This window comes from Strongylocentrotus purpuratus, unplaced genomic scaffold (genome assembly GCF_000002235.5).
Source record: "Strongylocentrotus purpuratus isolate Spur 01 unplaced genomic scaffold, Spur_5.0 spur5_scaffold_16, whole genome shotgun sequence".
Taxonomy (NCBI): domain Eukaryota; kingdom Metazoa; phylum Echinodermata; class Echinoidea; order Camarodonta; family Strongylocentrotidae; genus Strongylocentrotus; species Strongylocentrotus purpuratus.
This window is the reverse complement of record NW_022145601.1, coordinates 4,746,655-4,759,278: the sequence shown is the minus strand read 5'-3', so window position 1 is coordinate 4,759,278 and position 12,624 is coordinate 4,746,655. Positions and strand designations below refer to the sequence as shown.

General features: G+C 37.4%; 1 protein-coding gene across 1 annotated transcript; it reads right to left on the bottom strand.

The window, feature by feature from the left end:
* Positions 1-5,263: 5,263 nt before the first annotated feature.
* Positions 5,264-12,018, bottom strand: LOC105442698 (NACHT, LRR and PYD domains-containing protein 3-like). Its single transcript, XM_030987673.1, has 5 exons — positions 11,972-12,018; positions 10,818-11,122; positions 8,141-9,681; positions 5,774-5,965; positions 5,264-5,269 (listed from the first exon to the last, which is right to left on the bottom strand). The coding sequence occupies exons 1-5, from the start codon at positions 12,016-12,018 to the stop codon at positions 5,264-5,266; spliced, it is 2,091 nt and encodes a 696-aa protein (XP_030843533.1).
* Positions 12,019-12,624: the final 606 nt, after the last annotated feature.

Below are 12,624 nucleotides of genomic sequence, written 5' to 3'. Positions count from 1 at the left end.
CGTTTTGAATAGGAATCATGTTTGGTTTACCTTTGATTTTGATGCCTCAGAGGCCATCGTTGAGTAGAACTCATCACTCAGCTCCAATCTGCCCAGCGTCAGTGCTCGAAGATTTGGCATTGAGCAGAGACCTCTCGCGTAATGAGAGGATGCATGAGAACCCAGATCCGAGTGCCGGTGGCTATGCACCTCGATCTGGTGATGTGACAGAACAGGTTGAATAGAGTGAATAGTATCATCAAGTATGGACGACATGTTTGATTTGAATTTTTTCTATTGTCATCAATGTGACAATAATTAACCTCCACTTGGACTTTTAAAGCAAGGGAAAAGAGAAGGGAGAAAGAGAGAGAGAGAGAGAGTCATAGACAGAGACATACAGAGATACAGAGAGAGTCTCTCGATTGGAATGATGTGTATGAAAATATTAATGTTGATTGTAGATTTGATTAAATAGCAAGTGGTGTGGTAAGTGAAAAGAAAGATAAAGAAAGACAAACAAATGCCATCAATGTATAGATAGTTGGAAAGTGAGACCATGTCTGTTCAATGAAACAAACAAAAAATAGTATATCCATCTATTTACCATGTACATGTAGAATTAATTTCCTGCGACTATTGACAAAATTTAAATAATTGTTCAATATAGAATAAGAAATAATATTTGTAGAATACGTGCTTTTAAAACACACTCTGATATGCGTTTATATCTATTTACAGGTCTTTTTTTCCTCGTCAGTATAGCCAAACTATTTATATTATTGATATGAGAGTCCTCGTAACTAATGAAAATGTGTATTAAAAAAAATCAAATATGAAAAAAACAGTTACCTTATATCATTATGAAACCAAAGATCATTCTATTTACAGGTCTTTTTTTCCTTATCAGCATATAGCCAAACTATTTATATTATTGATATAAGAGTCCTCGTAACTCGTGAAAATGTTTAATTTATTTATATGTGATATGAAAAAACTGTTTTCTCATATGTGGAGTTTGAGCAATGCAAACAAATATTTGGAAAAACAAAAATCGTTTTGAATAGAAATCATGTTTGGTATACCTTTGATTTTGATGCCTCAGAGGCTATCGTCGAGTAGAACTCATCACTCAGCTTCATACTGCGCAGATCCAGTGATCGAAGATTTGGCATTGAGCAGAGACCTCTCGCGTAATGAGAGAATGCATGAGAACCCAGATCTGCGCCCCCGAGCTTTAGCTCCTCAATCTGGTGATGTGACAGGACAGGTTCAATAGAGTAAAAAGAACACATTTATTTTGAAATATTCATACTGTCATTAATGTTTTATCATGAACATCTACTTAGACCGTTAAAGCAAAGAAAAAAGAAAGGAGAAAGAGAGAGAGGCCTGGAAAAATACAGAGACAAAAAAATATAGAGAGAGAAAAAACCCGAGGGAAATGGGTGTGGTTAGCGCAAAAAAAGACGAGATGAAGAAAGAAAAACCATCGTCATCAATTATAAATATTTGGAAAAGAGAGACATGGTCTGTTGAAGCAAAACAAAAGCGTTATATCCGTCTCTTTACCATGCACATGTACAAAATGTAGAAATAATTTCCTGCGACTATTGACAGCATTCAAATGATTTTTCAATATAGAATGCGAAATACTATTTGTAGAATACGTGCTTTTTTAACACGCTTTGATATGCTTTTATATCATTATGACATCAAAGTTCATTCTATTTACAGGATTCTTTTTCCTTGTCGGCATAGCAAAACTATTTATAATATTGATATGAGAGTCCTCATAACTAATGAAAATGTGGAATTTCTTCTTTTTTTTAGTATGAAAAAACAGTTACCTCATATGTGGAATTTAAAGAATGTAAAATTATTTGCAAAACAAAAATCGTGTTGAATAGGAATCATGTTTGGTATACCTTTGATTTTGATGCCTCAGAGGCCATCGTCGAGTAGAACTCATCACTCAGCTTTACCCTGTACAGATCCAGTGATCGAAGATTTGGCATGGAGCAGAGACCTCTCGCGTAATGAGAGGATGCAGCAGAACCCAGATCTGCGTGCCAGTGCGTTAGCTTCTCAATCTGGTGATGTGACAGGACAGGTTGAATGGAGTGAATAGTATTACCAATCATAGACAACATGTCTGATTTCAATATTTTCTACGAAAATGCGAGCGACTTTGTATTGTTTGCGAACTCGTAAAACAATTTTTTATATAAATATATATCTTTATAACACTAAAGTCCAGTCTCTTTACATGATTCATGCTGTTTGCATGTAGCCAGACCATCATATTGATATGAGGATAAGTGCTTTTAGACACGCTTTTAGATCCGACAGGTAGTGTGTTAACAGGTTAAATAAAGTGAATAGTGAGTAATACATGTATAAACATCTTTAACTGAATTATTACTTATGGTCAGTATTGAAACATCATGATGTTATGTCAGCTGCATATTTTGTAGAAGAATGACATGGGGGATGTTTCACAAAGACTAAGATCGACTTTAAGTTGGAGTTAACTATGACAGGCCATTCATGCCAGAAAATACAGAAAATGTCAATAGAGAGAGGACAGTGTCTGTTTGAGCACTACTCACATATTATGAATCAAAATGTAATTTCAGTCGGATTCAAAGAGAAAACCGGATCTCCAAATAACCACCAAGATCATTTCACTTCATACAAAATGCTGAAGTTCATTATTCAGAAATGAAATTTCCCCGAAAGGAGAAAAATAAATTACTTTTCAGTTTACCTAGAAAATTATGCACAGCAGAAACATTCTTTTTCATTTTCTTATCTTATAAAGCTCCATGTGAATATTTATGTATTCATTCGTTACTAAGCTATATAGGCATTGATCATAATACTTGACCTTCTCAATATGCATTTCCTAGTACAGTACATGTTCAGTAAAGTAAATTAAATTCTTTCCAAGTTTAACTCTCATTCGTCAATATAGTAGAAGTAAGCTGCACAGCAGGACCATTTCGTATTTGCCAATTAATCATATAACGAGTGTAGTGGCGGACCTGCTTTGGATTTTGGATTGATGGCAGATCGATTATGTTTTCCGAGGTTTGGCTGATCAAAACATTATATAAGTAAAAAAATATCATGTAAAAAAATATTTTAAAAAGTACATTCTACCACTCTCTATCATATTTATGATGTAATCTGTTACTAGCACACCCACCCCTAATAACTTAATTTAATTAATTGTATGTTGAGCAACCACATCAAGTCGACAACATTATTTATATATAAATATATATATACACTGTATATTTGTAGATATTACGCGAAACGCTGTAAGAATATCTTCAAATGCGTCAGAAACGTCTAAATCCTTCGTGTCGGGGCCGGTCTCGTGGGGGCGGGGGGGGGGGGGGCATGGAATTTAATTGTGATCCTTGTATTTCAGCTAGAAATTTACTTTGTGGACACACATTTAGGTCGCCGGGGTCGGGGTAGGACGGTATACGATATTGTTTTACCTTCTCTCTTTTGTTAATTTGACAGTTACAGTTAACGGTATATGATTTAGATATGATCATCGTGTTCAATATTGTAATAACACTAGTACACAACTGTACATGATGGATAATTATGTTCAATCATGATCATAATTAAAGACCGACTTTTCAGTCCAAAATAAGGACGGCTTGCAGCTGTATAAATTGGGCTTTATTTATTACAAGGGATGCGAATCCAGTTGCCCCTTCTCTTTTTTGGTTTTTAAATCACCAGAAAATTTGCGAGAAAATATTCAAAATTCAATTATTTGACTACCTTCAACAATTCCTAACTAAACAGAAAAAGCAAGTCATTTTCTCGGTTGGAAATTGATAGAGCTCGACGCTGCTGCTCTCCTGTACATGTATACATTTAGAGCATGTTTAGACGAAGAGGTGCATTCCCCCGAAATCGGAATAATTATCTACTTGGTAAAGTAAATTAACACTGATTATCGCCATGAGCGAGGAGAGAAGGTGTGAACATTGAGGTCAGACTTTGATTAATTACCTGTGTAGGCAAAAAAGTCCTCAATGCAAAGTTTCAAATTAGAAAACGTAAATAAGGTATATATACCATGTAAAGGGGGGGGAGTCGCTATGATGCAAATTTGGTACACAGTGACATACAAAGTCTTCTAATTTTGGCGAGTGGCGGGATGGTATTTTATTTTTTGTTTAACCCCTTCAACTTTCGTTGATATTGATACGCTTGGTACATTGGCGTAATTATAAATACCGTCAAGCCAGTATCCAGCTACATTATTGGTCAATTGTATTAAATACAGGGGACCTAGGAAGTGTTTCCTGAACATGTAAATGGCTGAATTTTCGCAGTAACTCTCTTCCCCTATGTCTTCTGATTGCAAGTCTTTGTTTTCAATTATAAAAAATGCCTTAAAAGAAAAGGGGAACTCCTCTCATACCCTACCTTTACTGTAGGCTTATATAATATCATCTTTCCAAACTGAGGGAAGATGATTGAAACATTACTGCAAAAAGATGCGGCGATTCCGGGTAGACTACGGGGCATGTCCACAGGAAGTTTTGTAAGCGGTCTCCCTACCCATAAATAGTTATTTTTAAAAATCATTGAAATGAGCATTATTTGTATATATAAATAATGAGTTAAAGTTCTACAAAACAATGTGACACAATATTTATATTACGAGGTCGTCTACAATGAAAAGTTTTACTATTGATATGCTTTCTCGCAGAATAATTTGATTGTAAAATAAAAAAGAAAGAAATTTGAGCAATTGTTATAACATAATTAGAAAGGAATGAGAGGACTGAGTCTCCTTCCCCGAAAGTGGAAGGTCGCCCAAAGTAAATGATATTTAACGCTGCCTATCCAATATGAATAAAATGGAAATGGTGCATGTTAAGTCAAGACCTAATTTTCTGTAGTTCATAGCGTTTCATTTTGAAATCATTTTGAAAATAAAATATGTAATTAACCAACGGAGTTGCTATACTGTGAATGTGTATGGATGGAATATCCGCATTAACTTCTTATTTCAGGAAAGGGCGGATGTATCCCCCCTCCCCCTCTCTCCCCCCCCCCCCCCCCCCATCAAACGGATTGACACCGGAGCCTTTTCTGGCTCAGCTCCCTCAATAATGTTTGGCTCATTACGCCACTGATTTTGCATGCGTGTGTATCAACTTGCGGCAGGAGAATTGTAAAAGTGTATGGGCGCACTGGCGGCAAGGAAAAGCGTCAACGGAACACTGTATGTAAATATAATCTGTTATCCCTATGGAAAAGAGTCAATAAATATTAACCACAATAAACAAATCAGATGAAGAAGAACAACAAGAAGAAACAGATGAAGTGAAAATGATTTCTTCCTATATTGGAGGTTGGCAGATACGTTAACTGGGGGTCAGACTTTCCTTCATATCCCAAGCGCCGCCACATAGAGACATAGAGCAAAATGACAGAAGCTACATATCGATGATAACTTATGTAAAAATGAAAATGAAGAGAAGGTGGGTGAAGCTGAAAGAAGAGGAGGGCAAGACCTGGGGGCGTTTCATGAAAATATTAGACGGTGGTTTTCTACATGCCTTTCATGATGCTTAGGCTACTCACCTTGTGAAAGGAAATGACTCAAAATATGAGTGTAAATAACCAAATTTTGTTCGTGAATGTAATCTTTTTTTCTTTACCTTAGTAAGCAACAAATAATATGCATCCATTAAGAAATAATGATAATTATGATTTAGGATGCATCAACAATAATATAGTAATTAAAAACCATGGACTGTCGAGCTGCGGCAGACATCCCTGTGTAGAATTTGTCATCCAGACGCTGGGTATAAATGGCCAACTCTCGTAAGTTCTGCAATGTGAAGAGTCCTACTGCTGCTGCTACATCAGACGATGATGCGTTAGCTTCGAAGGACTCGCTAAATCCCAATGTTTCACGAATCGAGCAACTTCTTCTTACCTGCAAAACAAATACATTTTAGCAATTGATCCATAAATAATAATTTTAATAATTATAATCAAACATACCATGCTTATGTTTTAATTTGTGCATAAATTCTTATAGCATGCAATCATTTGTAAAAGGAGAAAAGACACACCAATGCATTTTTCTTAGTGTCTCCACCCATGGACCTAGTAGGTCCATGCTTCACAATTAGGCTATATTCTGACAGCATGTATTATGTTAATAGCATGGATAAAAACACTCATATTTATCATCACGAATTATGAAAGGTGGTTTAAACAGGAGAAATTAAATTTAGGCTTGTCATTTCAATTAATTATGTTTAATAAGTATACCTTAAAAGTGGGTAACTATTGAGATAGTTATGGAGGGTATATGGGATAAAGAATGACCTATATTTTCTATAGCTCGTTTGGTTGGCTTAGCTTTTTCTCTCTATGTTTTATCCTGAAAGAGTCGTACATTGTTACTCTTTTACTTTCTTAGTAAGTCCTTTACATGTTTATATTAGGAAGAGGCAAACAGTGACACGATTATCATGCTCACGTGGAATGATCACACATTGCAAAATAGCCCATTATAGTACGTATATAATGACAACATGGCAGTTCTAAATGATTATGAGTCAGAAGGCTGGAAGAAAAAAATGGTATAATGTGTTGTTATCCTTTTGTTTGTAGGCAAATTTGCATATGTAATTACTGACAGCTCAATAGATGACAGAATTCCCGCAAATAATAACATTTATAATAAGATGAATTGAAAAGGTTATTGGTACTACAAAATCGGAGAAAAGCGTTGAAAAGAGCCATACAAAAGCATTTCGACTTGCACTCATCAGAGTAAAACGCAAGAATGAAACAGAAAGCCGAAATCGATCAATGTTTAGTTTCCGTTTATGTTGGCCGATTTCGGCTTCCTGTTCTTGCGTTTTACTCCGATGACTGCAAGTCGAGAAGCTTTAGTATGGCTCTTTTCAACGTTATTCTCCAATTAGATCACGGATGGCCACAGTTAACGATCGGCTTCGGGGGAGGGGGAGGGGGAGACTGAGATTTGGATTGGACGGGGTGTGCCGCTTAAGCCCCGAAACCCCTACCCATTCTCAGGGGTAATTTTGTTTCACTTTTCTCGAAAAAAACAAATTTTCCACAATTTTCTGGTATTTTTCGGGGTGTAACAGGGGCAAACACACAACAATTTATAATGATATTTTGTTTAAGTGGGACTCATGTTTAGGGATTTGTTTGTGAATAAAGTGAGCCATTAGAGCGGCACACCCCTGTATGTCCTCATATATGAGTACCCCCCCCCCCCCAGGGGTCTTATTTCCCCCCCCCCCCCCACACACACACACCACACACGCATGCCATACGTGTAAACACCTGCAATTTTGCAAAAAACAACAGGCAACCAACAAAATCAGTGGGAAACCAAAATCAGGCTTATTTGTTTAATGTGATTTCGTTGTGACAAATGAGCCAAAGTAGTTTACCTTTCTCTTCCATGAAGAAATACTTCAGAGGCCAATCTGATTTAAAGTTTCTGCCTTTATCAACAAGTTTCCTTTTCTTCGCAGGTATATAAAGTCGATGCCATTTTGGTTGTTATTTCAAACAAAATCAAGGACACAGCGTAACAAATATCCTAACTTTATTAGTTGAACACTGTACACCTCATTGTATGCGGTGTATAGGGGAGGGGACTATCCAGTTTACGATTAAGATTCATGAGAAAATTCAACGGTGGGAGAAAAGGGTTGTACGTTTCAAGACAAGTATGGCATTTCAAACATATTTCTCGATTCGCAACATTTGTATACAAACGTTACTGCATGCGGACATTACAAACTGAAATAAACACGGCGAGTGAGTGTCGTTAATGTAATGAGAGGGAATTTGAGGAGTTTTGTATCAACCACGTAACGAGTCAATATGTTGTGAATGATGAAAACAAATTAAGGAAATAGAGATAGCTGTGTACAAATAGTTTACCCTATATATTTCATCGCTGCTATGCGGCCCGTATTTCTTTCATGAACTATGTTTATAATTACGTTTTCAATGCTTCGCGGGCCGCACCAGAAGAGCTCGCGGTCCGCGGGTTGGCCACCCGTGAATTAGATGAATGCAAATGAGATACATCTATAACTCTATTCACGAAACTTACTACTTCCTTCCCTATTGGTTCAAGTGTAACGACAAATGCGGCGAATGGAAGACTAGAAGGTAACTTAAGATCTGTTTTCGTCTTCAACAGGTTCCTGACGGGATCAATGGCTTCTGAATCACGACATTCAAATGCACACTGAATGATGAACTCCATGTCATCAACTTTCTTGCATAGGGCTTCCAGGACCGACCTTCCTACTTCCCCTCCATGAGCTGCAGTGAAGTACAAGACATATCTGAATTCCTTGTAGTCTTCTAAAAGAGTGGCTGCCAGGATTCTGTTGAATTCTTGACGATCTTCGTGGAACAGCGATGCAAGGTAGAAACTCGCTATGTACTCCTGCAGTAACTTATGAGGGAAAGAGAATTCTTGGATGAATTGCTTTCGCTGACTTTCTCTGATTTGCAAGGGTGCTGGCCTTATTTCCTTGCTAAGAATCCCGACCTCGCATGCAGTCATTGCAGCCTCTGTGCATGAGTCGATCGCCTTTTCATCGAAGATGAGCTGTTTAACCAACAGACCTTGAAACGCGATATAACCAATGTCTGTCATACTTTCACTAGCTTTCTTAATGCGGCTTTCATAGCTCTCTTCTAATTCATTTGGTTTGGAAGAGTATTGCTCTTGAAGTGAAAAGACAAGACGCTTCAAGAGTTGCGAGAATGTTTCCAATGTCTGAATATTCTCCCGTTCACATGGCGTTTTCCACAGGCTACATAGCATACTGCAGAATATCGGGAATGGTGCCATGTACTCAGAAACCACTTGGTTTGTATCAATGAAGTCAATGAGGGTCGAAGCAGAATCAGAATCATCTTTGAAATAGTTTTTGACATATGTTGCCATGTTTTTCTTTGTGAAGCCCTTAACCTTGCCAAACGTGTAATGGTCATTAATCGCCGTGATGCTCTTGATCTGATCTGCTCCAAAAGGACGGGTTGTGATGACGACTGGGGTATCAATGAATCGTTCTCCTCTTACGATCGATACGACAGCGTCATTGCGATTTGGCTTTTTGATGTCGATTTGTGCCTCGTCCAGTCCGTCCAATAACATGAGAATTTTTCTCTGATTTTTCCTGATATATTCATCAACTCTTTCCCCCTTTATTTCTGAATCATCTGGGAAATGGCCCATGACAGTATCCCCGAAGAATCCGCTCTCTTGAATCTCTCGAAATGATTCAAGAAAAAGCAGATTGATTTCTTGAAGAATGTTACCCTCAGCCCAATCAAGAGCTAACTTAGCAAACAGCGTCGATTTTCCTACACCAGCTTCTCCAATGAAAGCTAATCGTGTTACAAAACCTGTCGGTTTCTCAGTTTTGATGAATTTAAGCAACCCCTCATAATCTATTGGCTCCTCTTTTTCCCCTCGCGATTTCAACATTAGGACGAGACTAACATAGATGTGCTGAAGCCCTGTCCATGACTCATGGTTCACAGGCGATGTTTTGATCTGACCAAATTTCTTGCGATATCTACTTTTCAGTTGTTCTCTCAACTTCATTATGTCACTGTGCATCACCTCATCGTCACCTGAGGAAATAGAGAAGAGCACGTTTGCAAAAATAATAATGTAAGAAAGAAAAATAGATGCACACTTGGTTCAAAATCACTGCCGAGGCAGTTGAAAACGTATGGCTGTTTCTGTTTCAACAGGTTCTACTGATAATAAGTGTTCGGCAAAGGATAAACCCTGCCTATATGGACGCAAATCCGTGCGTTTGAACCACCTCCCACTAACACCAATGACATGAATTTTGCATTGGGTACGCCGGGCTGTCTTGGGCTGCCAAAGTTCTTGCTGTTTATCAGTTGGTTGGGGTTTCTCCCTTGATTTCTTATTTAAAGCTGGGTATTCCATTGGCTCAAATTTATATGCGTATACACCAATGAAACCCTATCAGTATGATCGTGAGACTTGGCTTTTAAAAGCGCAATTTCTCCGACGGGTAAATTGAACCTGTAGATCACTTGAAGCTATTGAAAATGAAGTCTTTCAGGTATGAAATAACTACGTAGTTATTACATGTAATGTACACCCTGATGAATGCAGCCACAACGCAACATTTAGATGGAATCTAATATATTTTGGCATCATTTAATTTCAACTATTTTCCGTTTATCGAAATACAATGGATCTTTCAGAAAAATACTTAAATACTGATGAACATGATCTATAATATTTAATTCTGTATAACATTTTATTTCACGTGTTCATGTAAAATATATGTGCATAATATTGCCATGCTGTAATATCATGTTGACTCCTATTTCGTGGTTCTCTGTGTATCAAATAGTCAACATTAAGTACATCAGGGAAAGACATTTTTCCTATCATTTCATAAATAGTAGGAAAATTACAGCAGACAAATTAGGTTAAATGACACGTGAAAGGACTATAGCTCTTGTGTTTATTATGTGTAACAATTTATTTCAAGCTCTTGTAATTGTGTGTGCATAAGATTGTCTTTTTCAACATATCAGAGGATACCAATGCAACACTCGTTGAACTAATTTATAATAGAAACTGTTTTGGGGTGTTGATATACAATGTACTTTGTAAAAGAAAATTTTACTCAAACTAAGGACATAGTTTTCCCATATGATAAGTAATCGAGTTGCTTTATAAGTACTTCCATTTACAATTGCATTTATATAGGGACACTTACCGCTGCAGCTGCTTGTGAAACATGTCTCTTCCACCTCTAGTAAGCCCACCTTTTTAAGAGCTGCTCTGAGAGTTGGGAGTTGCCCGGATGGTTTGACCGTCTCTGCCCAGTTCTGAAGCAGCATCACATTACCATTACTGGTCTTTTTACCTACAGCCCAATTCGTCTCCAATGCCCTGTTGATATTAGGAGTCTGTACTCCCAGCTCAAGACCAAGTCTCCTTAAATCACAATCTTCTGATATGGCGTCTGCTACTTTGAGGATGACGTCATCGAATTCATTTGTTTGAATTGATGTTTGGCCACTAAAATATAAGAAGCATAGAATTAGATCAAATTTATGTTTAAAGTTATACTATACAGCTAATCAAGACTGCTATTCATTGGATATTATAAATTACAAATCATAAGAGAAAAATATAACGAAACGTCCTTGTTTGATATTTCATGTCACATAAAAAGAGCCTCTACAAAAAGTTTCGATGTCATTTTATTGGGAATGCAAGCAGGGTCGGCAAGTTTCCGGGAAATACTGGGAAATACTCATATGCGTATCAATGATATTGTAAATTGGACTATTGGATCATGGCACTAATTGCTCTATCTCTTATCCCACTCAATTCCATCTTTCAATAAGACTTAAAATATTTCTTTGTTGTTACTTTTGAATAACATCATATATTTCTTAGAATTGTTTGGACATTTAATTCAAATTTAAAAGACATGCCCATGAGCTCTCAATCACATCGCAGTACATGCATGGGTGAAAACCATATCACTCTGAATAGGTTTGTTTGTTAACGTTATAAAAACAATGCACAACAATACGATGTGTGGTGAATTAAGAACCAATGAAATAATGGACCTAGACTAAGATCGATTTGGAGTTGGACTTAATTATGACAAGCCATCCATGCCACTTGTTGCTCCCACTATTTGTCTCTAAATTATTATCTTTCGATAAAATATTGTCCTTCAATCATGAACTATCAATAAATGTAAATTATGTAGATGTATGACCACGATTTATACGTCCGTTCAGAGACCAATGCCAGTGAACGGTAAGAGCAAACAGTGGCATGAACAGCTTGCCATAGTTAAGTCCAACTTAAAGTCGATCTTATTCTTTGTGAAACACCCCCAGGTTGGTTAACAGCCCAACGGTATTGGAGCCACATGTTATTCTGTACGCAGCTGCCATTGCAAGGGATTTCGTCTTTATGGGCGATAATAGGGACTCTTAGATTTGCACGTCGACAGCTTTGACTGCAACGTGTGACATCATGTTAAGGTACTGCGCAAGCGTCACGTCGTCTCAGTCGGCGATCGAGAATGCGTCAACCTTGATTTTCCTAAATCTAGTACGGTACTTGTATGCCGCGTCCGCGCGCTTGCACGCTTACTTCCTACATGCATGTATATCGTCGAGTGAAATCTAAAAGATCTCTAATAAGCCAGTTCGTAAATAGCTCTGGAACGCATGACCCCAAAATATCCCCTGATCTTAGACACGATGGATACTTCCCATCTGTGCGTTTTAGAATAATCACTGCCAAAGTGATGGAGGTGCTTCATGAATACCTTTTGTTTGCCTCTTGAGAAGAATACTTCCATCTGTGTATCAGATAAATTTACTGTTGGTGCATAAATGAATACTGATTACATAACTTTCGTGAGCACGATCCGAGTATTCGTCTCAATGGTTTTACAATTTGGGTACGAATGACCTTTATCTGCCCATGCGCAAATCCTAATTACGAAGTCGCTTATTGTAGCCTACATACATGGGCTGTTGAGTACGTTGACA

Excerpts from the sequence above, each read along its gene's own strand:
- LOC105442698 (XM_030987673.1), bottom strand. The coding sequence starts at position 12,018 with ATGGCAGCTGCGTACAGAATAACATGTGGCTCCAATACCGTTGGGCT. Across the intron at positions 9,682-10,817 it reads TTTCACAAGCAGCTGCAGCG|GTGACGATGAGGTGATGCAC; the intron begins GTAAGTGTCCCT and ends CTATTTCCTCAG. Across the intron at positions 5,966-8,140 it reads AACCAATAGGGAAGGAAGTA|GTAAGAAGAAGTTGCTCGAT; the intron begins GTAAGTTTCGTG and ends TTTGTTTTGCAG.